We start from the raw sequence: 27,610 nt of genomic DNA, 5'->3' as shown, positions 1-27,610 counted from the left end.
CCAGGTATTAATGGTAGAACAGGACAGGAGAACCCATCAGAAACCACGCAAAAAATAAACACAAGCTTGTATCTAGTCAGAAATAATGAGTAACTACTTGTCAGGATGATTGTGGAAGATGAAGGAGCCACTCCTGACTAACTGCCAATGATAGGAGTAGTAGTACTTGCAAATCAATTCATACAAAGCACTAGCAGGCGAGAACCACATACGCTGGCCAACACAAATTAACATAAATATTCAGAAAGGAAATACATAGATAAGTGGAAGTTTAGCGCCAGCAGACCAAGGGTAACAAACTAGATGCTGACTGCACCAACTAAACAGGACAGAGAGCACAGAAACACAGAATGGCAAAACCACTATCACCAGCAGGTGCAAATACTTCTAAGCAAAAGGACTCATAAGCCACACCGACAACCAGATACAACTAAAATGCAGCATGGATCCATTAATCTGGTTCCTTAAATAACTGTGGTGGCCCAGTACAAGAGTTATACCCCTGTATCCTTGCTGCTCTGTCAGGCAGCCTCCTTGCAGTGTCCCCTGGGCCCCCGACACCTGTCCCCTTGTTATACTGCCATGTGTTATACTGTAAAATGTATATAAGAGGGTTATTGCTTTAAGAAATGTTCAAATGTGATCACCAGTTGTCATGTGAGTGTAACCCAGGAGGTATCAGTGACCATGTGACCTAAGGGTGACCTATGGGACCCCTCCTAGTCTCCCCTATATAAGCCCTGGGTGGAGCTATCTCAGTCTCTTATGCTCTTGAGTTGCAGTAAAGTCCATAGGAGGCCTCAAGTCCATCCTGCAGCCACAAGCCTTCAAGTCTACAAGTAAATTACAGTCACAGCTTAGTCAGTCTCAAGTCAAGTCAGTCACAGTCATCTATTGCAAGTCAGCAAGCCCTTAAGGTCTCTGAAGTCACTGGTCACCTCCGTGGGCCTGGCTGAACTGTATAGATTTTTCCATCTGTCACTCAGTAAAGCTACCATTGTCCATAACTTGGCGCCAGAGTCATTATTGCCCCCGTGCCTAGCTCAGGGTCCAGCGGTATACCTTCGGGTGGTATTGAGGATAAACCACACCCTGGCATCACAAATACAAGGGGTAAATACCATCTGCCCCTAAGGTAATTCCATCTGCGCTGACTCACACCCTCAACCACATAACCATAGGGAGGCACAAACCAAACCAGCAACCAGATACAACTAAAATCCGGCAGGGATCCATTTCTCTGGCACAATCCACAACAACAACCAGATACAACTAAAATCCAGCATGGATCTATTTCTCTGGTTCCTTAAAGGATAAGTATCATGAAGAAAAAGTTATCCCCTATCTGAAGGCCCCCCCGCAATGTCCTTTTTGGAGAGCCAGTTCTACAGCACAGGAGCACGTTCCGACTCCTGCCCAAGGAGGAGGCCGCCCCCACATAGAGCTTTATGGAGGGCGTGGCGGCCTCTGCTTCGGGCGGGGGTCATGACGCGCTCCTGTGCTGTAGAACTGGGGCTCCAAATAGGAGATTGCGGGGTCCTCAGCACTCCTTTAAATAACCATAAGGAGGCACAAGCCACACCAACAGCCAGATACAACTAAAATCCAGCATAGATCCATTCCTCTGGCAAAAACCCAAATCTCATGCCAGCAACTACTAAAATCCAAGAACAGGACATGATGACATAGCAGGTGTTGATCCTCCATGTGTGTTACAATGAATTAATTCATGCCACAAATTATCATTACAATACATTGTCTACACCGGGCAAGACGTACCCCACTGTTGCCAATAATGCATTTTATTGGGCATATATAGATGAGAGAGGATCTCACAGTACAAATCGACTCGTCCACCAATATGGTGCTGGGTTTTATAACACAGGACAGTGGGGTCTGATCTTAATCTCCCGTTTATATCCTTTCTATGCCCCATGGACCAATTATCCGCCCCTTTGACTGTTAACACTGCTGTTCTTTTGTAGGGAAGAGTCCTGCACATTGACCATTCAATACGAAAGAGGATGGGCTCAACCATGGCTGCATGTCCTCCATCCAAGGGCCCCATAGCAGCACATGGTCTCCCTATAGGACCCTCACACCCTTAAATTGGGTGTAATAGAGAAGTAAAGATGGAGTACCTCTATGAGGTAGTCATTAGGGTCACAGGTAGTGAACGGCCTTCTGAAGACAAGATAGAGACCCTCGGGTGTCTGTTGTGCTGACAGCAGCTGGTAGTCTTGGTGGGAATCGATATGTAGATGTCCATCGCTGTCGCTCCAGGCGTCCTGAAAATTAAATAAACATAGATCATAGTACACACAGAGCTGGAGGTGGCAGGTGAAGCAGAGCTGGATTTGTCATGTGTCATTGATTGTGCTTCCTGCTCATTTACATGGCTATAACCCAATATTGTAGTGTTTCCCAGCCAGTGTGCCTCCAGCTGTCACAAAACTACAACTCCAAGCATGCTTTGGCTGTCTGGGCATGCTTGGTGTTGTAGTTTTATAACAGCTGGAGGTACACTGGTTGGGAAACACTGCCTTAACCCAATGAAACAGTTTAGCAGAACCTAAATGAACTACAACACCCATCATGTCCTGACAGCAGTGTTGTCTACCCCGTATCCCTCCAGCTGTTGCCAAACTATAACTTTCACCATGCCGATAGCCTGCATACTACAGCCACATCCCCCAAACTACAACTCCCATCATGCCGACAGCTTTCCTCATACTATAGCAGTGTTATCTAATCTGTAGCTCTCCAGCATCTATCTATTTAATATCTATCTATCTAATATCTATCTATCTCATATCTATCTATCTATCTCATATCTATCTATCTATCTATCTCATATCTATCTATCTCATATCTATCTATCTCATATCTATCTATCTCATATCTATCTATCTATCTCATATCTATCTATCTCATATCTATCTATCTATCATCTATCTATACAAAAAGAAAATATTTGCAGCACTCAAAGAGCCCTTCTGCTCCACGGGAGGTTTCTCAACTTTGGATATCTATCTATCTATCATATATCTATCTATCTCATATCTATCTATCTATCTATCTATCTCATATCTATCTATCTCATATCTATCTATCTATCTCATATCTATCTCATGTCTATCTATCTCATATCTACCTATCTCATATCTAGCTATCATCTATCTATCTATATATCTCATATCTATCTAAAATCTATCTATCTATCTCATATCTATTGATCTCATATCTATCTATCTATCTCATATCTATCTCATATCTATCTATCTATATGTAGAAAAAGCAGCACTATGAAATCTAAATATATTCTTTATAGAATGACATAAAATACACTTTCTATCTATCTATCTATCTCATATCTATCTCATATCTATCTATCTCATATCTATCTATCTATCCATCTCATATCTATCTCATATCTAATATCTATTTATCTCATATCTATCTATCTACTGTATCTATCTCATATCTATCTATCTCATATCTATCTATCTATCTCATATCTATCTAACTCATATCTATCTATCTCATATCTGTCTATCTATCTCATATCTATCTATCTCTCATATCTATCTATCTCATATCTATCTATCTATCTATCTCATATCTATCTAACTCATATCTATCTATCTCTCATATCTATCTATCTCATATCTATCTCATATCTATCTATCTATCTATCTATCTATCTATCTATCAATCATATCTATCTCATATCTATCTATCTATCTATCTATCTCATATCTATCTATCTCATATCTATCTATCTATCTATCTATCTATCTCATATCTATCTATCTCATAACTATCTATCTCATATCTATCTAACTCATATCTATCTATCTCATATCTATCTATCTATCTCATATCATATCTATCTCATATCATATCTATCTATCTCATATCATATCTATCTATCTCATATCTATCTATCTATCTCATATCTATCTATCTATCTCATATCATATCTATCTATCTCATATCTATCTATCTATCTATCTCATATCTATCTATCTATCTCATATCTATCTCATATCTATCTATCTATCTATCTCATATAATATCTATCTATCTCATATCTATCTATCTATCTATCTCATATCTATCTCATATCTATCTATCTCATATCATATCTATCTATCTCATATCTATCTATCTATCTCATATCTATCTCATATCTATCTATCTATCTATCTATCTCATATCTATCTCATATCTATCTATCTATCTCATATCTATCTATCTCATATCTATCTATCTATCTATCTATCTCATATCTATCTATCTCATATCTATCTATCTCATATCTATCTCATATCTATCTATCTCATATCTATCTATCTCATATCTATCTAATATCTATCTATCTCATATCATATCTATCTCATATCTATCTATCTATCTCATATCTATCTATCTCATATCTATCTATCTATCTATCTCATATCTATCTATCTCATATCTATCTATCTCATATCTATCTATCTATTTTTTATGGTTTCTTGCTGACTGTGTAGTTTATTGCAGTCTATTGTTCCCTGTTACCTGAAGCCAAGAACATACTGACTCCTGTGCATATTATTTAATGAGATGACCCCATATCAGGAGAACTCCCTGCCCCCATGATCTCTTCTTTATCCCCCATATGTCCAGTGCTGAGGGCCTGTACTTCTCTGGGGAGGTGAATTGTGCCCTAAAAATCATATCTACCTGCAAAATATATCTAAGAAAAATAAAAATTATCTTACTCCGAAATAAGAGCTGAATCCATCGCTCCAGAGGACCGCCAAATCCGCACCTTCGAATTCTCCTCGGTCTGACATGCCAAAGATCATTCCGAATTTTAGGTTTTTGATGAGGATCTGGAAATTCACCACTTTCTCGGGATAGCTGACATTCCAGAAGAGTTGGAGGGAGCCCTCGGGGTCCAGGGGGACCGTGTACGGGAAGGAGCTGGACACTTGGGTCGTGTCGTGTCGAGCGACCAGGGACAGCCCCAAAATCAGACCAAGCATGGTGAAGTAGATGGGGACCACCGTGGTGATCCTCAGGTGGGAGAAGGAGCAGGGTCTCCTCTCAGCCATCTCAGTGTGTGAACAGGAGGCAGTCGCCCGGCTGGTGACTTTTATACCTCGGCTTCTCTTCGGCAGGTTGGGTCAGCAAAGGTCTATAATTACATTTAGTTGTTTGCAAATCTCATTGCACTCAATGCCCGAGGCCATGTTGTCTTCATTGGCTGCCACAGACTAATGGGCTCTAATTGGAGATGTCCATGTAGCCTTCAACTGACTATCAATGTCTGCTACGTCTCTGAATGACGACTACTGCAAACTAAGTGTCCACCCCAGGTACATCAGCCTCAGCCAGATATCTGAAGAGCATTTACCCCTATAAACATAATCCCCCATTTATACCTGTCAAGATTTTAATGCAACTGTTCCCTATAAACAACCCTACTTGGTATAAGAATTCCTACACAGTGTACCACTGCTGAGACCACTGGTGATAAGCAGTAATCTATATCTATGGCACTTTCAATTTCTCTGTAGCACCACCACAGGAGACATTAAGTATTACACATGTTGGGTCCTCCACAGCAAGGAGATTCTCCTTGGGTTTGAGAATAAGTCATCACTAAACTACACTGCTCAAAAAATAATAAGGGGAACACTTAAACAACACAATGTAACTCCAAGTCAATGACACTTCTGTGAAATCACACTGTCCACTCAGGAAGAACACTGATTGACAATCAATTTCACATGCTGTTGTGCAAATGGACCAGACAACAGGTGGATATTATAGGCAATTAGAAAGACACCCCAATAAAGGAGTGGTTCTGCAGGTGGTGTCCACAGACCACTTCTCAGTTCCTATGCTTTCTGGCTGATGTTTTGGTCACTTTTGAATGCTGGCGGTGCTTTCACTCTAGTGGTAGCATGAGACGGAGTCTACAACCCACACAAGTGGCTCAGGTAGTGCAGCTCATCCAGGATGGCACATCAATGCGAGCTGTGGCAAGAAGGTTTGCTGTGTCTGTCTGCGTAGTGTCCAGAGCATGGAGGCGCTACCAGGAGACAGGCCAATACATCAGGAGACGTGGAGGAGGCCGTAGGAGGGCAATAATGCAGCAGCAGGACCGCTACCTTTGCCTTTGTGCAAGGAGGAGCAGGAGGAGCACTGCCAGAGCCCTGCAAAATGACCTCCAGCAGGCCACAAATGTGCATGTGTCCACTCAAACAGTCAGAAACAGACTCCACGAGGGTGGTATGAGGGCCCGACATCCACAATTGGGGGTTGTGCTTACAGCCCAACACCGTGCAGGACGTTTGGCATTTGCCAGAGAACATCAAGATTGACAAATTTGCCACTGGCGCCCTGTGCTCTTCACAGATGAAAGCAGGTTCACACTGAGCACGTGACAGAATCTGGAGACACTGTGGAGAACGTTCTGCTGCCTGCAACATCCTCCAGCATGAACGGTTTGGCGGTGGGTCAATAATGGTGTGGGGTGGCATTTCTTTGGTGGCCGCACAGCCCTCCATGTGTTTGCCAGAGGTAGTCTGACTGCCATTAGGTACCGAGATGAGATCCTCAGACCCCTTGTGAGACCATATGCGGGTGCAGTTGGCCCTGGGTTCCTCCTAATGCAAGACAATGCTAGACCTCATGTGGCTGGAGTGTGTCAGCAGTTCCTGCTGCTATGGACTGGCCCACCCGTTCCCCAGACCTGAATCCGACTGAGCACATCAGGGACATCATGTGTGTGTTTGTTGCTTTTTAAGGGTTCAGAAGAACAGCATCAGAACTAAAATGCACGTTATAAATGCAATAAAAAATGCTAAAGTGTGAACACAGTTTAAAGGGATACTCCACCCCTAGACTTCCTAGACCTAGAGGATAGGGGATAAGATGTCTGATCACGGGGGCTCCGCCGCTAGGGGCCTCCCTGCTGCAACCAGTGTTTGTCTAGAGCGTCGGGTGCAGCGCCGGAGGCTGATGATGTTACGGCCACACTCCCTCAATGCAAGTTTTGTTCCTTGCGCAAATCAAACAGTTAGTTTGGTCTCCTCTTAGCCTGGCAGGAGACCAAACTCAGGAAATGGGTGCGGGGCATGGTAAAGTACAGCTCTCGCAGGCTTCACTGACGTTGCCCCTGCTGGGGAACGCCCACTTTCTCCTGCTGGGAGCTCACACCAAGTGAGCAAGGGGAAAGGTATGATACAGAACTTTTTAAAGCTCAGAAAAAAATTTTAAGGGCAGAAGGGGTGTAAGGAGTAGTTAGGGAATATAATCTGAGTTAGTTTAGAAAATATGGTTTGATGACAGGTACTCTTTAAACTTATAAAACCATTGAACTTCTCCACCCCCTTCTGTGTTATTGATAGGTTCATATCTTTACTGGTTCATATCTAACAATAATAATTTTAGTCAAAAATGCATTTATAGGTTCACCAAGAAACATTGAAAAAGAAGGGGGTCCAATGCTGTCTCGTAGGTAGCGTCACTGGTGATCGAGAGCCGAGTCAGAGAAATCATCTACACTGTGTGGAGAATATAGATGTGTGAGATATCTTGGCGTTACCTTGTGTGAACGGAACAGAAGGACTGTGGGTTCTGCCTTTCCATTGACTTCTGTGTGTAGCATACGGTCCAAGCTGTTTCCTGTGTTCTAAATACAAGTAACTGTTTGTCCTAAAACGAGACCCTGCCAAGTTATAGGGGAGGGGGGGAAACAACAAATGTAATGATTTTGTAATTTCTGGCCATAATAGGGTACGTTAGGAAGCATCAATAGGCCACTGTCTGTAGCACTTATATAGCACTATCTATAAAAACGATAATTTAGTATTGTAAAAAATAGATTTAAAGGGGTACTGCGGTGGAAAACTTTTTTTTTTTTAATGAACTGGTGCCAGAATGTTAAACAGATTTGTAAATTACTGTTATTTAAAAATCTTAATCCTTTCAGTACTTCTTAGCAGCTGAATGCTACAGAGGAAAGTCTTTTCTTTTTGAATTTATTTTTTGTCTTGTCCGCAGTGCTCTCTGCTGACACCTCTGTCCGTGTCAGGAACTGTCCAGAGCAGCATAGGTTTGCTATGGGGATTTTCTCCTGCTCTGGACAGTTCCCGATACGGACATCAGGTGTCAGCAGAGAGCACTGTGGACAAGACGAAAAATAAATTCAAAAAGAAATAATAAGTACTGGAAGGATTAAGATTTTTTTATAGAAGTAATTTACAAATCTGTTTAACTTTCTGGCACCAGTTGATTTAAAAAAAAAAAAAATAATTATTTCCACCGAAGAACCCCTTTAACATTATCGCTATGGAAAGGACACAGAGAAAAGGAAGAAAAAATGGGCCATTCTACTTGTGGTGTTATATGCCACGTAGGCAGTGATGGGACTTGTTTGGGGTGGCATGTTTCCTCCTTCCAATCTTAGATGGCACTACATCTACCAGTGTCGGTACCTTCCATCATCAACCCCATCCCTGAAATTAGGGTTGCCACCTTTCTTGCAAAAAAAAAAAATACCATGCTAATTTACATAATTAATTATAAATGCGTGACATCACAGGGTACACTTTTGTGAGGGAAATTTTGTCCTATTCTGACCCCTATAATTTTTTTATTTCTCCTTATACGGGGCCTGTATGAGGCTCATTTTTTGCGCTCCGATCTGTAGTTTTGAACAGGACCATTTTTGTTTCGATGTGACTTTTTGATCGCTTTTTTAAAAATTAAATTCAGGAGTTGCAGTTAGTTACCAACTACAACTCCCAGCATGTTGGACCATATAGTAGTATATAGTATAGGTCAGTGTTTCCCAACCAGGGGTGCCTCCAGCTGTTGCAAAACTATAACTCCCAGCATGTTGGACTATATAGTAGTATATAGTATAGGTCAGTGTTTCCCAACCAGGGGTGCCTCCAGCTGTTGCAAAACTATAACTCCCAGCATGTTGGACTATATAGTAGTATATAGTATAGGTCAGTGTTTCCCAACCCGGGGTACCTCCAGCTGTTGCAAAACTACAACTCCCAGCATGCCCGGACAGCCATCGGCTGTCCGGGCAAGCTGGGAGTTGTAGTTTTACAACAGCTGGAGGCGCTCTGGATGGGAAACACTGATATAGTATATGGTGCAACATTACGGAAGTTGGAGGATTGGTTGGATAAATACCCGCCATTGCATAGCCGGTATTTTTAATATAAAAATATATAGAAATGTCCTGCCACCAAAGTCTATCTTCTAATGGTGGCGATGTGGTGGACCACCGGGTGTAATGGCGGGACCACAGGTGTAGCGGTGTGAGTGGTGGGATCAGATGGTATTAACCCCCTAGTGTTTGTGATGCCAGTGTGGTTTTCGGGTTCCGGAACACCACACGCCCGGATTCTCCGCTATCCCAGTTGCTAGTAGTGAAATGAGAGTCCACGATCAGTAATGGTCAAACGGAGGCTTTACTGAGTTGAAGACAGATGGAATCCTCTTCACAGCTAAGGCCAGATTTCCCAGAGAGGTGGCCTGGACCCAGAGGACCTCGCAGCTTGCTGGACCAATATACTTGTAATTAACTTGACTTGACTATATTCAGGACTTGACTAGTTTCAGTGACAGCAGACATAGACTTGAGACTTACTGGAATGACTGTAGCTTTTGGGGTCTTCCAGATGCTGATCACTGGCACTGAGACATCTGTACTGGCTGGTTCTCAGTAAAGGAAGAGAGTGAATTGTAATGGCCGCCCCTTTATATAGTGGGGGGCTGGAATAAAGCCCATTGGTCAAGCTGCGGGTCAGAGGTTAAGCTGGTGCTCTCTGGGAGAACATGTGACAACAAATCATGTGACTGCATAACATAACACGTGGCAGACTTACATAGGTCCTTGAGACATACCACAGGTCCTCTATACTACCTATACATAGGGATCCTGTCTAGGCATTTAAAGTGACACACACACACCTTTATAAAACCAACGGGGGGAGACCTTGCAGGGGAGCCCCCAGGTCACTGTCCCCCAGGGACCATGTTCTGTACTGGGACATCACAGCGATCACAGACTTCATCACTGAAATGAAGGACCAGGCACTTCCTCTGTACATGGTGTTTGGCCGCAAAGCTGGTTCCGTACTCCGTACCTGCAAATCACAACATCCATCCTTTATGTCCTAAGTTGCAAGGACTGATGGTAAGAATTGGCAGTACCACCATGCCCTGTCACAGTAGCTGGCAACTTTGTAGGCCCAGCATGAGCTTGACACTGACATAGACATGTGCTGTGCTGCTGGTAAAAAGGACACGGAGGAGAGGATATAAGGGTATGTTTTAGTGCAAAGGGACGGAGTGTGGATAGTCCATCTGTGTTGGCATGTAGAATTGCCAATGGCCTGTCCAAACTGTTGGGCCTGGGTCTAAGTTCTCTAAGTTTTCCATAGCAGCAGCATGTGTTTCTCTATGGTACCTACAGGCATGGCAAAATTACCGTTGGCTGTCCAGGTATACTGGGAGTTGAAGTCTTGCAACATCTGGAACAGGCCTGGTGCAAGGATTTGTGCCATCCTAGATGAAAGCTAATTTTGCCACCCTTGACCCCGCCCATTGGCTCCACCCTTTAACACGCCCTACCTTACTACTGGGGTGACACATTGTAACAAACCTCCTCCTCATGTAATCACCTTACTACTGGGGAGACACACTGTAACAAACCTCCTCCTCATGTAATCTCCTTACTACTGGAGTGACACACTGTAACAAACCTCATTCTCATGTCATCTCCTTACTACTAGGGTGACACACTGTAACAAACCTCCTCCTCATGTAATCTCCTTACTACTGGGGTGACACACTGTAACAAACCTCCTCCTCATGTAATCTCCTTACTACTGGAGTGACACACTGTAACAAACCTCATCCTCATGTCATCTCCTTACTACTAGGGTGACACACTGTAACAAACCTCCTCCTCATGTAATCTCCTTACTACTGGGGTGACACACTGTAACAAACTTCCTACTAATGTAATCTCCTTACTACCAGGGTGACACACTGTAACAAACCTCCTCCTCATGTAATCTCTTTACTACTGGGGTGACACACTGTAACAAACCTTCTCCTCATGTAATCTCCTTACTACTGGGGTGACACACTGTAACAAACCTTCTCCTCATGTAATCTCCTTACTACTGGGGTGACACACTGTAACAAACCTCCTCCTCATGTAATCTCCTTACTACTATGGTAACACACTGTAACAAACCTCCTCCTCATGTAATCTCCTTACTACTGGGGTGACACACTGTAACAAACCTCTTCCTTATGTAATCTCCTTACTACTGGGGTGACACACTGTAACAAACCTCCTCATGTAATCTCCTTACTACTAGGGTGACACACTGTACCAAACCCCCTCCTCATGTAATCTCCTTACTACTGGGGTGACACACTGTAACAAACCTCCTCCTCATGTAATCTCCTTACTACTGGGGTGACACACTGTAACAAACCTCCTCCTCATGTAATCTCATTACTACTGGGGTGACACACTGTAACAAACCTCCTCCTCATGTAATCTCATTACTACTGGGGAGACACACTGTAACAAACCTTCTCCCCATGTAATCTCCTTACTACAGGGGTGACACACTGTAACACACCTCCTCCTCATGTAATCTCCTTACTACTGGGGTGGCACACTGTAACAAACCTTCTCCCCATGTAATCTCCTTACTACAGGGGTGACACACTGTAACAAACCTCCTCCTCATGTAATCTCTTTACTACTGGGGTGACACACTGTAACAAACCTCCTCCTCATGTAATCTCCTTACTACTGGGGTGGCACACTGTAACAAACCTCCTCCTCATGTAATCTCCTTACTACTGGGGTGGCACACTGTAACAAACCTCCTCCTCATGTAATCACCCTACTACTGGGGTGGCGGGGGTTTTCTGGATGGGTGGGTGCTTCGGAAGCTAACTTTATTGCTGCGGGCAGAGCGGTGCCCCCATCAAGAGTGCGCTCTAGGCGGCTGCCTATTCTTCTTATAGGCAGAGCCGGCCCTGATCTGGAGGGCCACAGTTTGAGACCACGGATTTAGATGGTCATTTTCTTCTCTGATCCATGAATAGAAATGGAGGGAATGACCTTTAGGAATCGTTCTCCTCGTTCACATATATCAGTCACTTACAGGGTATATTACACTCTACATGTAACCTGGCATCTCATTGAGATACTGGCGCACCCTCCTACATAAGGGAAGACCCCTGGCTAAGACTAGTACCCGTCTTGCCGATGGTACAAGGGGGATTTAGGACAAGTTTTCAGGGAAGCAATACCCCCGCTGTCTCATCGATCCGGGCGCTGTCTCTTCAGCTACAACAAAATGGGCAGATAAGTGGATTATACACAGGAGAGCGGCCCCTGCTCCTCCGAGACTGGATGAGTGCTGCGTCCAGACCCCGCGCCCCGGGCCATATGACATTCTCACTTTGCCCATGTTCGGTTCCTCAATGGCTTTATTGAATTTACCATCATGGACACTGTGACGCAACACAAAAAAAATGAAGCCCTGGGGGGACAGGGTGTGCATGGGCCGAGCGATCGAACACACGTACACGCAGCGGGAGTCATCCTAATGGGAAGGAAGGCAATAATTCCCCAATTTACTTGTAGGTCAATGCGATTAATTGATTGTCTGTGAAAGGCAAGAGATAGAATGTTCCCTGTAAATGATCATCAGAGAGGACCAGGGGCAACAGCTACGGATACCAGACACCGTATTTATAGAAACGGCTTTATTTCCCGAAACAGCGCCCTCCTTTGATCATAAGCTGCCTCTGGTACTGCAGCATTGCTGAACTGCAATACCAGACACCTCCTATAAACAAGAGTGGCGCTGTTTCTGGAAATAAAGGAAATAGTTTTTTCCTAATATTCCTATTGCATCTGTAGTCTAACGATGGAGCCCATAAAAAAGGAATTGTATTTCCCCGCAGTTGTATGCCATAAGGGAGCGATTGCTATATACATTTTATATACACTCAGGGGAAGAGTTATCAAAACCTGTCCAGAGGAAAAGTTGCCTAGTTGCCCATAGCAACCAATCAGATCGCTTCTTTCATTTTTCAGAGGCCTTGTTAAAAAATGAAAGAAGCGATCTGATTGGTTGTGTGGTGGCCCAGTAAGGGAGGTGTTACCCCATACTCTTGCTGCCCTGTCCAGCAGCCTCCCTTCAGTGTCCCCTGGGCCCCTAGTACTTGTTTCCCCCCCCCCGGTGTGTCCAGAGTCATTGGAGGCCTCAAGTCCAGACACGCCCTCTCCCAAAGACTTGCATGGAGGGGGCGGGGCGTGATGTCACACGGGGCGGGGTCCTGACGTCACAATACTCTGTCCCTGTGGTCGGGAGGCATAAGACTGAGAGCGTCCAGCACTGGAGGCAGGAGGCAGTACTTACAGGTGGGTGCTGCATGTTAGATTGCGTGGGTCCCCAGCGGTGGGACCCCCGCGATCAGACACCTTATCCCCTATCCTTTGGATAGGGGATAAGGTGTCTTAGGGCAAGAGTACCCCTTTAATAAATGTATCTATTTGAACAGTATAACAACACAAAAACTGATGGGATACTTATTGCAAATACACATTTCCACCTAATCTATTTCATATGAATACAGGGACCTTACTAAAGGACAATAATCATTTTCTTCATACAAAAACAGAAAAAAAGCAGCAAGAAATGCTATACTGTATAAATAAGTGGGATACTGTTTTTGCTTTTCCCCAAATCATGGCAAAAAGAGAGATATTGAACCGCAATTGTGCAAAATATGCTAAAAACGTCATTTTAACCTGATTTTGGAAAATCGATGCAAAAACTGCAAAAATGCAGTAAAAAGGTGTGAAAAATGCAGTAAAAATACAACATGTGAACACAGCCTAAAGAGCACAAATCTTCATAAAAACACCTCAATGGTTCTTATAGGCCAAATCACTTTATCCTCATAGCAAAGTTTCTGTAAAAAACGCACTTTGGGCCTCATTTACGAAGCTGAAACCGACCAGTTTTTGTCTGGTTATTTTGTCTGAGACATGTTTGCGCCAATGTGCGACAGTCTGCGCCTGAAAAATCCGACAAACCCGAAAGGGGCACGGTCTGTCGCAAAAGGGGGTGTGACCGGCCAAAAAAGAAAAAAAGAAGAAGGGGGCGTGGTTTCACAACCCGACCGATTTACTATGGAATTCACAGAAAATCCTGTGGGTAAATGGCTGGAAAAAAATCGACCTAGAAAAAGCTGGTCAGAAAATGTTCCCGACTTTTCCCAATAGTAAATAGAGAGGAATCCTGCAAGTCTGAAACAACTTTTCCCACTAGTAAAAACCCGAAACTCTTAGTAAATGAGGCCCTTTGAGTAAGAAAACCCTTGAAAACTGCACAGTGTGAACTAATCTCAACCCACTTATGAGCTCCGGCACTAGCAGCCTGATGAGATGACCAGGTGCAATGATCAAACCCCACACCCAACACCAAAAAGGAAAGCATAAAGTATACACTAGAACCTCTACGTTATTCTCTAATAATAGCCTATGCTGCACTATAAAGGGGGCTGCTTTAGCTATAGCTTTATGTAGTAGAAGCAGCAGCCCCCTTTAGGTGGTAGTAATAGTAATAGAAGCCCCCTTTAGGTGGTAGTAATAGTAATAGAAGCCCCCTTTAGGTAGTAGTACAGTGATCCCTCAACTTACAATGGCCTCAACATACAATAGTTTCAACATACAATGGTCTTTTCTGGACCACTGTAAGTTGAAACCAGACTCACCATACAATGTACTGACAGTCCAGATCTGTGAAACGTGTCAATGGCTGGAAGATCTGACCAATCAGAATGGGCAATTTACTGGTAAAACAACTGTTTTACTGAAATGCATGCACTGACTGGTGTCTGGTAGCGCCCCCTACAGTACAGGGAGGTATTACAGGTTCTGTACTCTTTACCTGTATTACTGAAGTGTATGCACTGACTGGTGTCTGGTAGCGCCCCCTACAGTACAGGGAGATATTACATGTTCTGTACTACTCTTTACCTGTATTACTGAAGTGTATGCACTGACTGGTGTCTGGTAGCGCCCCCTACAGTACAGGGAGGTATTACATGTTCTGTACTCTTTACCTGTACCAGTGTTACCTGCTCCTTTGGACACCAGGTGAGGGCGGCTCCATGTTACTTTTTTAGGACACTGTGTACTGTACAGGACCCTGAAGAAGCTCCTGTCCTCTGCATAGACCAGTGTTTCCCAAGCATGGTGCCCCCAACTGTTGCAAAGCTACAACTCCCAGCATGCCCGGACAGCCTTTGGCTGTCCGGGCATGCTGGGAGTTGTAGTTTTGCAACAGCTGGAGGCTCCCTGCTTGGGAAACACTGACATAGACAGTGATTTACAGCTCCCAGCAGATCTTTCCTACTTTTCTGTGTAAGGATTTGCTTTATCTATATTAATTATCTACTTATTTTTGTTTAACCTGCACTTTTTGCTATTTTTTGATGACATTTTGGTGCCTTTAGAACCAATTACCAGGTTTCCATAGAGTTATGGTCTCAACATACAATGGTTTCAACATACAATGGTCGTCCTGGAACCAATTAATATTGTAACTTGAGGGACCACTGTAATAGTAACAGAAGCCCCCTTTAGGTGGTAGTGTGACGAAGCCACGGGGTGTCTCTGGGTGCAAAGGTGAATTGAATGGGGCAGATGTTATTAACCCCTAAATGTTCGTGATGCCAGGGCATGGTTTTCCCGGTAAACACCCAAACGGTTGTAACGCTATCCCAAGGTTAGGCAGGGCAATAATATTCCAGGTTAGGGTTAATGGTAGCTTTACTGAGGTAGATAGATGGAAATAGTCTTTATAGCTAGGTCAGGATCCCAGAGAGGTGGCCAGTAACACAGAAGGACCTCGCAGTGTGCTGGGACTTGTAGTGACTTTGATAGACTTTAGTTCAGCCATGCAGACTAAAATAGACTTGACTTTGGACTTGACTGTAGGTATAGACAGCAGACATAGAAGACTTGACTTACTGACATGTGGCTGTAGGTGGCTTGAGGCCTCCAGATGTGCTGGACACTGGCTCTGAGACGTCTGGTCTTTACTGGGCCTCAGCAGGAGTGATAAGAGAGAGAATGTAATGGATCCCGCTCTTATAAAGGGGGGCTGAGCCAGAAGCCCATAGGTCAAGCTGCAAGTCACCTGGTTAGCTGGTGCTCTCTGGGAAACAAACACATCATGTGACTAACTCAAAGGTCCTTAAAGGTCCTTTATACATAACACACATAACACTATACATAATATATATTACTATGGGGGAGACACTGCAGCAGGGCCCCTAGGACACAGAGGGACTCAACCTGACAGGGCCTAAGTACTGTACATGACTATATCCCCTTTAGGTGGTAGCATTAGGAGCCTCTTTAGGTATAATCCCCAACTTCTCCAGCTGTTAAAGACTACAACTCCCACCATGCCCTGACGCTGAGACCGCTGCCGGTAAATGATTTTTTTTCTTGACTTTCGCCACCGCAGAAGCCTGCAGTCTTTTTTTTCCCACAGGACCTTCTTCATTTTGTTACGGCCGCAGCAGAGTTAAAACTGAGGAAATCTGCAAGTCATGCAAAATAAAATGATCCGTCCAGTCCTGTGGAGACAGATAATGGTGTGTGTTGTCTTGCCCTATTAATTCAGATAGTTGTAGGCATCCCAGCCAATCGGAATGGCCGTATGAAGCCTATACGGGAGAGGACGGAGTTGGCTGCAGGACCACGTCTGTGTAATGCAGTGTTTTCCAAACAGTGCGCCTCCAGCTGTTGCAAAACTACAACTTCCAGCATGCCCGGACAGCTGAAGGCTGTCCGGGCATGCTGGGAGTTATAGTTTTGCAACAGCTGGAGGCACACTGTTTGGAAAAGATTGGTGTAATGTCACCTCCAAAACACGATGCAGGTTCCCACTACTGTTCCCGCAGATAGTACATAAAATTATTGTCTTGGCGTACACAGGCCTCATGCAAAAAAATACACAACAAAAAACAACAAAACAACAACCTGTTTTGCTTTCTATGTTTGGCAGCTCAGCCTGTGCCTGGACGGTTCCACGCAACAGAGCCAGAATTTCACACTGTGCTTTCCTAATAGGAAAGCGGAAATAAACCCTTAGTACAGGATAGTCACGCTGATCCGCAATGACATTTCCTCCATTAATGATGGCCGCCGCTCCGTCTAATGACAGACCGGAGCGCTGGGGACTCAACTACAGCTCCAGTCACTACTCATATCATCATCGAGTGATTTCTGAAAACAGAATTAGCTAAATATCCTATTTTTTTTTATTGAGGCTCCTCATGCCTCAATGAGAAGCTGAAATTTCATATCCTCATCATATTGGGTGGAACTTTTTCAGTTGCTCAATGTTGCCCTCTGGTGTCTGTTTTGCATGAGTTGCCCTTCTAGGGACAGAAAAACTACTGTCCCCATAAATAAAAAAAAATTTAAATAATAATTTAAGGAAAACGATGGTGAAATGTTTCGGTTTTCTAACCATTATGACCAGGCTGCCGGAATAAAAATAAGAAACTTTGACTCACTTTTCACCGCTAGTAAAAATCGAAATGTTGTCTTTATCTGGTGCGGGTTAAAAGCCATCCCCATAAATATCTTGGAGAGGAGAAACTGATGCTTGTCTGCCTCCTGTCATTGAACCTTTAATTGATTCCCATGGAGAGATCTATTGGTGGGGTAGGTATAGGGGCTATAGAGGTAGCAGTCGCAATCAGACCCTGGTGCCTAAGGGAAAAAAATAGGTACCAAGTCAGCAGACAAGGTGTTAATCCAAGGCAAACCATTGGTTTAAAACAGAGAGGAGGAGCGCAGTACAAAATCATAAACAAAAACAGAGTCAGGATAAGCAGGAATCAAACTAGGAGGGTAGCGCAGTACAAAGTCAGGAGGCAAAAACAGGGTCAGGTCACAGACATGACACAGGAATTATAAGAGTGAGGAATGCTGGCTTCCGCAGCTGGTTGGGCTGGTGCTCGACCCTTTTCATAGGCTATGCTGGTCGCATCACACAGTGAGGACAAAAAGGAATGCCGCCAACCTCCAGAGGAAGAACTGGAGGCGGGGCTGGAGCCAGGCAAGATACAGTAAGTTCATAACATGTGACCTGGAAATACGAATCCATCAAAGTTAGATTATGGACTATTCAGTAGGGGTCACATTACATCGTGACCATCCTGACAATCATTAAGGGGGGCTCAGCGCTTAGACATCTTAGGGGATAGGGATAAGGGGATAAGATGTCTGATTGTGGGCCGCCACGCCCCCTTCCATGAATTTGCATTAAGGGGGCGTGGCGTGACATCACTAGAAGGCAAGGCTGTGATGTCACGAGCCTCTGGTGCTGCAGCTGGTGTCCGAAATAAATGTTGGGTGCTGCAGGGAGATTGCGGAGGGTCCCAGCGGCGGGACCCCCACGATTAGACTTCTTATCCCCTACCCTTTGGATAGGGAATAAGATGTCTAGGGGCAGAGTACCACTTTAAATGCCATGTTACAATATACATGGCGATCATGTTGCATGACCAAAGCCTAGCCTTATAATGACACATGGAGGGTGGGGATCCTCTATCTCTAGAGGTCCCATGGCAGCTGAATGGGCAGCCTCAGTGGTGTGTACCGCTATAGTCTACCCAATCATATAAGAAGACTGACTGGTGCTGCAAAGGTTTTCCACTAGGCTTCAAGCTAGTAGAAGCCCCCTTGAAGTCTTATTACATATCTAGGTCAGGCTCACAATTATACTCCATAGTGTAGCCCCCATTTCAAGGTATGAAACATGAAGTTCTCATACATTGATACGGAACAAAATAAGGTCAGTAACCTCTAATCCAGCCGAGAAGATTGTTGGGAACACACGTGGATATAGAGCTGGAGCTGTGCAGATTGATACCAGCAGATTACGGTCCCTGGGGGAATCTAAAGAGAAGCAGGAGATGGGTATTGAGCCATTTTACCGTCCTCTCCTCCGCACACCTGTCCCGCGCTCTCTGGAGGAAGAGTCATTATTATAGCTGTCGACTTACTGCTGCAAGGAGAAAACAGCATCCACGTATAATTTACAATATTATTACTGTGCGGTATGCGCCACCATCCTACCCGGCAGCCAGACAATCAGGGAAATAAACCATACGTTAGGCTAGGCCATAAAGGAGCAGAGATCAAGAGTTTGTACCGTATGTAGATGTGTAATCTATACCTACAGGTGTAGCAGAGTTGATATTGCCATTTAAATGACTTCTCCCAGCACTGTGTTGGGCTGAGACCTAATCTTGCACAGCTAACATAAGTTATTGAAAACACAAGCAGTGGTCGCCAACCTGTGGGTTGGAAATTGTGGTGTAAAGAAAAACATTTATATAGCAAAGAAGTCACAAGCACATCGCAGTCGCATGTGATTTGCACCAAGGTCAATGCTGGCAAAAGTTGTGTGCGCGTCACATATAAGGTAGAGAGCATTGCAGGCCCCCAACTGGGCGACGGTCCCTACACTCGCTAAGAGCATAGGGCATCAGGCAAGCCAGGTTAGCAACTCACGTGCAAAATAGGTACTAAGTCAGCAGACAAGGTGTTAATTCAATTCAATCCAGAGGTTCAAAACATAGAGGGGAGTGCAGTACAAAATCATAAACAATCATAAGACAAGGAAGGGTCAAACTAGGAGTGTAGCGCAGTACAAAGTCAGGAGGTAAGAACAGGATCAGGTCACAAGCAGAGATCAAGTCACAGAAGGTCAGGTGAGGTACACAGGAATAATATGAATAAGGAATTTCGGCTGTCGCAGCCAATTGGGCCAATCTGTGGCTAAGACATACAGCGTTGAAGCTCGTCAAATATTATCTGTATGACATTCATGTTTTTGTTGCTACCTTTTTATAGGCTCTAATAAGGGAAATTTCCTTTTTAGGGTAGGGTTACACGTAGCACATCCACAGGGTATTTTTAGCTGCGGATACGTTGACGGCGGTCACAAGAGCGAGCTCCCTGCTGGGGCTCGGTAGCAATGTGTGCCCGCTTGTAGCGCAGCTACGAGCGGGCACACATTGCTACCCAGCCCCAGCAGGGAGCTCGCTCTTGTGATTGCCGTCGGCGCATCCGCAGTGTAAAATACACTGCAGATGCGCTATATGTAACCTTCCCCTTTAGGACATTAATGTGCCTATATGTATCTATAGTTGATTACAGTTGAGTTAGGTAGCCCTAGGAGGGCAGACTGGAGGCCATGTTGTATTATACATGGAAAGTGTACACAATATATATATATATATATATATATATATATATATACTACAAGTGTAACAATTTGATATAGTTAGATGGCAATTTACAACATAGATACAGGAACTCTGCATTTGTATGGGATTGGCAAAACACATGCCAGAAACAGTGCTACTCTCGTCCGTGGGTCGTGACTGGTACTGCAGCTTATTTGCCTTTCCATGACTAAATCATAAATATCATGCACTTTTAATTACAGGAGAGTCACGTTGTGAATTCCACCCTGCGCCGGTACATGGCAAGGCGGTGAATTATTGATACCCGCTCCTCCTAATTGTGTGTTCATGTAGAGTTTAGTGGGGGATTTGACTGGTTTTAATTATTGAAGAGACATAATTGGATTCATACGTCTCCCCTACATGTTAAGCTTATTACCAGCGTCGGCTGAGAGAGGTGTGAAATAGAAAACCACAGATATTCATTTGCAGTGGTGTACCTAGAAGAAAGGGGGGCCCCATATTGATATGGACCTCCTATTTTGGTGTCTTATTTTGTCCCCCAGGGCAGAAGGATTTGAAGTTTATTTCCCGTTTCTTTTCGTGACCTATAGGTCAAGACCCCCCTCCACTGATTTGCTGAACATGCAGTTCCCCGGAGAGAGGAGTCCTGCACAGTTTCCTTTCAATAGGAATAGGACCAACCAGGCCATAGCATACTAGCTGGGTGGTCTGCCACTATGGTACATACGCCCTTCTTCACTTGGGTTTCCAAGCAATCCTCCGGCCCACATTAAAAATTTCACTGTACATGCAGACTGTTTAGGAGCAATGGAGTGAACCCAGGGACCATTTGGGAAAAAAATGGCCAAAGTTCAGCACTGCCACAATGTTCAGATGTATATTTTAGTTCTATTGATAAATGGCATCAAATAACTGCAATGACGCGTTTCGGGGGGGTGATGCGCCAAGGGGGTGCGATGTGATGTGTAGGGGCAGATGTTGTAAACCCCTAAATGTTTGTGACTCCAGGGCATGGTTTTAACCGAGAACCACCCGAACGGTAGCACCGCTAGTCCTAGTTAGGCAGGGCAAATAAGAGTCCAAGGCCAGGTTAGGGTTAACGGTAGCTTTACTGAGGTAGACAGATGGTAATAGTCTTTAAAGTCTTTACAGTTAGGCCAGGATCCCAGAGAGGTGACTAGTAACACAGGGGACCTCGCAGCTTGCTGGGACTTGCAGTGACTTTGACAGACTTTAGCACAGCCACGCTGACTATAACAGACTTGACTTGACTGAAGATAGTAACAGCAGACAGAGATGACTTGACTTACTGACTTGTGGCTGTAATTTAGGCTTGAAGCCTCCAGATGCGCTGGACACTGGCTCTGAGACGTCTGAACTGGAATTGACCTCAGCAGAAATTGCGGTGGAAGAGCGAGATTGGAGTACCTCCCCCTCTTATAAAGGGGGGCTGAGCAAGGAGCCCATAGGCTAGCAGCGGGTCATCTGGTCATCTGGTGCTCTCTGGGTAACAAAACATGTGACAACTATTATCGTGTGATCAATAACCATGTGACCATATTAAAGGTCCTTTACACATAATATACAATTATACAGATTATGGGGGTACAATGCAGGAGAGCCCTGGGGACGTGCAGGGACTCAAGTTGATAGGACTGTGAGATGCATATCCCGTACTGGGACATCACGGGGGCTACACCTTCTTCCCCAGATTTCAATCTCTGGACACACAGAGGGTCCCCCACACAGCCAGCAACCCCACCATATGCTTACGCTTAAAGAAATCAACAGGGGAGAAGCCTAAAGCTGGGGGTGCCCCACCAGTCGGGACCTCAATACTAGTTACCCACAATGTTACACGAGGCACTGTCTTCATGTTTTTTCTCTTCCTTATACAATTCACTCGGGGGATAACAGACCTCTGTTCCCCACTATTCTTTGGATAGGGGATACCTTCTAATCTTGGGATAATTACGTTAGGATTCACAATGACCATCCAGTACCAGATCATTATTTGTGGTGCCTCCTTTAGGGTATGTTCACATGAGCGGATTTTCGTAGCGTATTTCGCTGCGGATCCGCTGGTGAAGGCCCCGCTCTATGCTGTCTTTACATGTGCCTGCTCATAGTGGCAATACGCCGCTACGAGCAGACACACTGTGATGTGCGAGTCGCAGTATACTCGCACATCGCGGGAGCTCTCTGCCTAGCTCAGAGCAGGGAGAGTGTGAGAGTACGCCGCGCAAATCGCTGCAGGGTGTCTGCTCGTCGCGGCGTATTGCCGCTACGAGCAGGCACATGTAAAGACAGCATAGATAAATCCGCTCATGTGAACGTACCCTAAGATGGGGTAGGTAATAGGCAAGTCACACACTCCAGAGCAGGGGCATAACTATAGGGGGTGCAGAGGTAGCAGTAGCACCAGGGCCCTGGTGATTATGGGGGCTCCAAGGAACATCTGCTCAATAAGAGACACATAGGGCCCTGTGGCAGATTTTACATTGGGGCCCAGCTACAAGTTACGCCTTTGCTCCAGAGTCTAATCCTCTTGCACTGGATCTGGAGTCTCCCAGGACTGTATCCACCTTTTCCAGCCCACCGGAGCACCTGAAAGCTGAACTAATTTATGCAGGATAAAGTCAACAACCGCCGAGCTGAGAAGTTCGTGATGAATCGAATCACTGTAACTTCCCTCATCTCTACTTCTCACAATGCCCCTTATTAAAATATAAAGATTATGGGAGCTCCCCCGTGGAACTGTCACGTCCCACCAATCCTAGTGACCCAGAAAATATAGTGAAATATGTACACAGCACAATATACAATACACTCAGGTCTGCAACAGAGGACACAACTGGTTAACACAGCATTACATTGTATCACCAGTGGCAGATATATATATCATAGTGTTTTCCAAACAGTGTGTCTCCAGCTGTTGCACAACTACAACTCCCAACATGCCCGGACAGCCAACTATAAATATAATATATATATTCTCCTACTATATATATATATATATATATATATATATATATATACACACACACATATATGACCTGAGGTCTCCCCTCCCCTATACAGTGACCCCCCCCAACCTACGATGGCCCCGACATACGATAATTTCAACATGCGATGGCCTCTCAGAGGCAGCATCAACATACGATGCTTTTGTATGTCGGGGCCATCACATATCCAGCAGCACAGACTACTTCAGCTACCACCGGATAGACGTTTACGGTGCCCCGTGTGGTCCGCTGACGATCACTTACCTGTCCTCGGGGCTCCGGCGCGTCCTCTTCGGGATCCTCTGCATCGTCGGCGCTCTCCATCGACATCATCACGTCGCTGCGCACGCCGTCCCGTCATCCAATAGGAGCACCGTGCGTAGCGATGTGATGGCGGCGACGGAGAGCGAGGATGCCGGGGAAGGAGAGGCCTTGCCAGAGCGTTGGGGACATCCCGGGGACACCTCGGGGACGCGGCGACAGTGATGGAGGGCGACATCCAGGGCAGCGGTGACGGGTCCGGAGCGGCGGGGACACGTGAGTATAACCTCCAATACCAGTGGTCTTCAACCTGCGGACCTCCAGATGTTGCAAAACTACAACTCCCAGCATGCTGGGTGGAGGTCCGCAGGTTGTAGACCACTGTCCTATACTTTACATTGCACAGATCCCTCAACATACGATGGTTTCAACAAACGATGGTCCATTTGGAACGGATTACCATCGTATGTTGAGGGACCACTGTATATATATATTTATATACACACACACATATGACCTGAGGTCTCCCCTCCCCTATATATATATATATATATATATATATATATATACACACACACACACACATATGACCTGAGGTCTCCCCTCCCCTATATATATATATATATATATATATATATATACACACACACACATATGACCTGAGGTCTCCCCTCCCCTATATATATATATATATATATATATATATATATATATACACACACACACATATGACCTGAGGTCTCCCCTCCCATATATATATATATATATACACACACACATATGACCCGAGGTCTCCCCTCCCATATATATATATATATATATATATATACACACACTCACATATGACCTGAGGTCTCCCCTCCCATATATATATATATATATATATATATATATATATATACAGTATATATATACACACACACACACGTATGACCTGAGGACTTCCCTCCACTATATATGTATATGTATGTATATATATATATGTATATATATATATATATATATATATATATATATATACACACACATGACCTGAGGTCTCCCCCCCATATATATATATGTATATATATATATATATGTACACACACACACGTATGACCTGAGGACTTCCCTCCATCATCATCCTCTATATTTCTATTCCATTATTGCCATAAGGATGAGTGAAGGTCGGAGTTATATTTGCATGGATGCCCTGATGCTAATGCAGACATATACAGGGACTACAACAAGGGTCACTTTGCTTCTGAACGTCTTTCCCTCACCCTGAGCGGATTCCTGTGACGTCAGCCACCGGTAATTATCACGTCACGGTCGTGTTTCAGCTCCAGCGGGGACGCGCGTAACCTGCGCGTGCGCGCTCTACGTGGCCGCGGCGGCGGAGGAATGCGCGTGCACCGACAATAACATCAGCAGCAGCAGCGGCGGCGAAAGGAGCAGCAGTCACAGAGCAGCAGCATCCCAGCGCTAGCATCACTGTAAGCAAAGACTGCGGGCAGGAGAAGGACCCCAATGTCTCTCTGAAAACAGAGTGCCCCTCCTCCCTCCCAAGACTTCCTTAGAAAATCTCACTCCCTCTCAAGACTGCACAGAAGACAACACATCACCCCAGAGCAAGCACTTTGAGGACAGGACATCCCTCCAGAACATCAATGCAGGCAGGTCAAGGAGCCTTGTACTTTGCTACAGAGTAGTGCAGACCTCATTCCAGTACTCCTGAGGGCAGGACACCATGTCAGTACCTTCTGAGAATACAGGATCACAACAAGTCATCTCATAACCCAGTTCTTCACTGAAGACAAGCAAAGACCCCAAAATATTGGTGAAGACACGGCATTAACCTTCTTTGGGAAGGACATATTTCCAGAACCTCACTGCAAAGTGAACTGGTAGAACAAGACCTCCAATGCTTTATTGTAAGTAGATTAAGACCCCCCCCCCCCCCCCAACATTTCTCTGAAGAAGACCATCACTCCAACTTTTCACTGAAAACAGGAGAACCTCCAAGACTTGAGAGGAGACCTCACCCCAACAACCATTCCAAAGACAGGGCATCACACCATTTCATTGGGGACCACCAAAAGGACCATCCCAGGGACAGGGCATTCATAAGCTGCACTCTTACAGCTTCTTAGTATTTGTAAGTAGTGGTAGACCCAGGCAAGGAACCAATGGGAACTCAAGAGCCTAACAATCCTTTGCAACCAGTCAGTTGAGCTCCACTCTACTGAAGGTAGGAAACAAGTTATGGACTCTGTAGAACTTTTTGCAGGTTGTGCATGACTTGCATTATACTGCTGGAAATAGAACATTGCCTGCAAAACTGCACCCTAAAACTAAAAAGCCAACAAGACATGACCCAGTCACCCAAGTCCTCTCACAGCTGAGCTACAAGGGTACACCACATGAGTACAGCACCCCAACACTCTATCTACTCCAAGAAAGTCATCACTTCACCCAAGAATCCAATAGGATCTGGACACCACTTGTACGGTAGTTGACTAAGAAGACTTCACCGTTCCTTCCATGCACCCAGCACCGGGATGGACCCTGCTCCTCAGGTCTAAGCTGCTTACCTGCCAAGACCCTAGATTAAACTCTCAGCACCTTCACCACACGCTTCTAGGGTTGAGGTCTACATACTAAGAGGCCAAGAACACCAAGCTTCAGCCTCATGGTCTGGATGCTGGACCTCACATAACAGCCAAGGGTATTCCACTGTTTAAAGGTGAGAATCACCATGTGTAGCGGGAATTGGGGATGGGGGGGGGGGGGGGTGGAGGGCATCTGATTGGGACATCCGCCATAGAAAGTGACCTCACACTGTAGATCTGCTGGTCCCATGTATTTCATGTCTATAATATATGTATAATATTCCAGGAAATTTGGTCTACAAAATGAAATTCCTTCATAGAATTTCACCCCAATGACCTCCTCTCGGTCGAATTCCCTCTGGGGTGGAAATAAAACTTCATTGTCATCTGTGAGACATTAGGGGCAATAAGTCAGTCATGTGCTCCTTTATGTAATTGCAAAACTGCCTTTAACTCTTTCATGAATGATCCCTATGATATTCAGCTGTATCCGTGACCTTGTCCTGCGTTACTTGATATATTTCATAAAATATACTAATAATAATTATACTAATAATAATACTAATAATAATGACACCCCGCCACTCATAACAATGACATCATAATAAAATACTCATAATGATAGTAATAATGATCATCATAATGACACTCCCACCACTAATAATATAATGACGCTAATATTCATGATACTCTCTTGTAGTAAAAAAAGTTATAGTAATAATAAAATCTCTACCACTAGTAATTATTTTTTTAAAATTACACTAATATTAGCTAAAAGCATATTAATAATAATAATAAAAATAATAATAATCAAATCGTGATACTACCACAAATAATAATAATAATTAAAAAAATACCCTTATATTCATTATATTCTCATCTCTTATAATTAGGAAAAATATTATTAATAATAAAAATAATAATAAAAACACTACCACCACTACTAATAAAAAATAAACAAATATTAATATTCTCTCACCTCACAATAAATAAATATATTATTATTAATAATAATAATAATAGTAATAAAATTAAAATAATATATAGTAATAATAATAATCTCTAATAATAACCTCTAATAATAATAATAAAAACATACACTAATACTATCACCTCTTATAATAAAAAATATTAAGAATAATTAAAGTAAATTCATGATACTAATTCACTACTAATAATTACAAAAATAATGATGGTAGTAATAATAATAACAACAACAATATTCATACTAATAAAATACTAATAATAATGATGATACCACCACCTCTAAGAATAATAATAATGTAATAAAAAAAAAAATTATACTACCAGCTCTAACAATAATACAAATATTAAAATAAAAGAATAATTATACTACCAGCTCTATCAATAATAATAATAAAAATA

General features: G+C 44.0%; 2 protein-coding genes across 4 annotated transcripts in view; one reads left to right on the top strand and one right to left on the bottom strand.

Annotated features, from left to right (window-relative positions):
• The window catches only part of DBH (dopamine beta-hydroxylase), a 72,476-nt gene extending 47,444 nt beyond the window's left edge, over positions 1-25,032 (bottom strand). The window contains exons 1-4 of one of the 3 annotated variants that reach the window (XM_056538869.1): positions 24,896-25,032; positions 21,678-21,870; positions 16,100-16,286; positions 2,142-2,288 (exon numbers count right to left, since the gene is read on the bottom strand). In XM_056538869.1, the coding sequence (XP_056394844.1) occupies positions 2,142-2,288; positions 16,100-16,105 (153 nt within the window). In that variant the 5' untranslated portion in view covers positions 16,106-16,286; positions 21,678-21,870; positions 24,896-25,032. Of the gene's footprint in view, positions 1-2,141; positions 2,289-4,763; positions 5,524-16,099; positions 16,287-21,677; positions 21,871-24,895 lie in introns of those variants that run through there. The other 2 variants (XM_056538870.1, XM_056538868.1) reach the window with 2 other exon arrangements.
• Positions 25,033-25,068: 36 nt separating this feature from the next.
• The window catches only part of FAM163B (family with sequence similarity 163 member B), a 73,675-nt gene continuing 71,133 nt past the window's right edge, over positions 25,069-27,610 (top strand). The window contains exon 1 of the mRNA XM_056538871.1: positions 25,069-26,358. The gene's annotated coding sequence lies outside the window, so the exon portion shown is untranslated. The remainder of the gene's footprint in view (positions 26,359-27,610) is intronic.

This window comes from Hyla sarda, chromosome 9 (genome assembly GCF_029499605.1).
Source record: "Hyla sarda isolate aHylSar1 chromosome 9, aHylSar1.hap1, whole genome shotgun sequence".
In the NCBI taxonomy this organism is placed as follows: domain Eukaryota; kingdom Metazoa; phylum Chordata; class Amphibia; order Anura; family Hylidae; genus Hyla; species Hyla sarda.
This window is presented reverse-complemented; position numbering and strand designations above follow the sequence as displayed.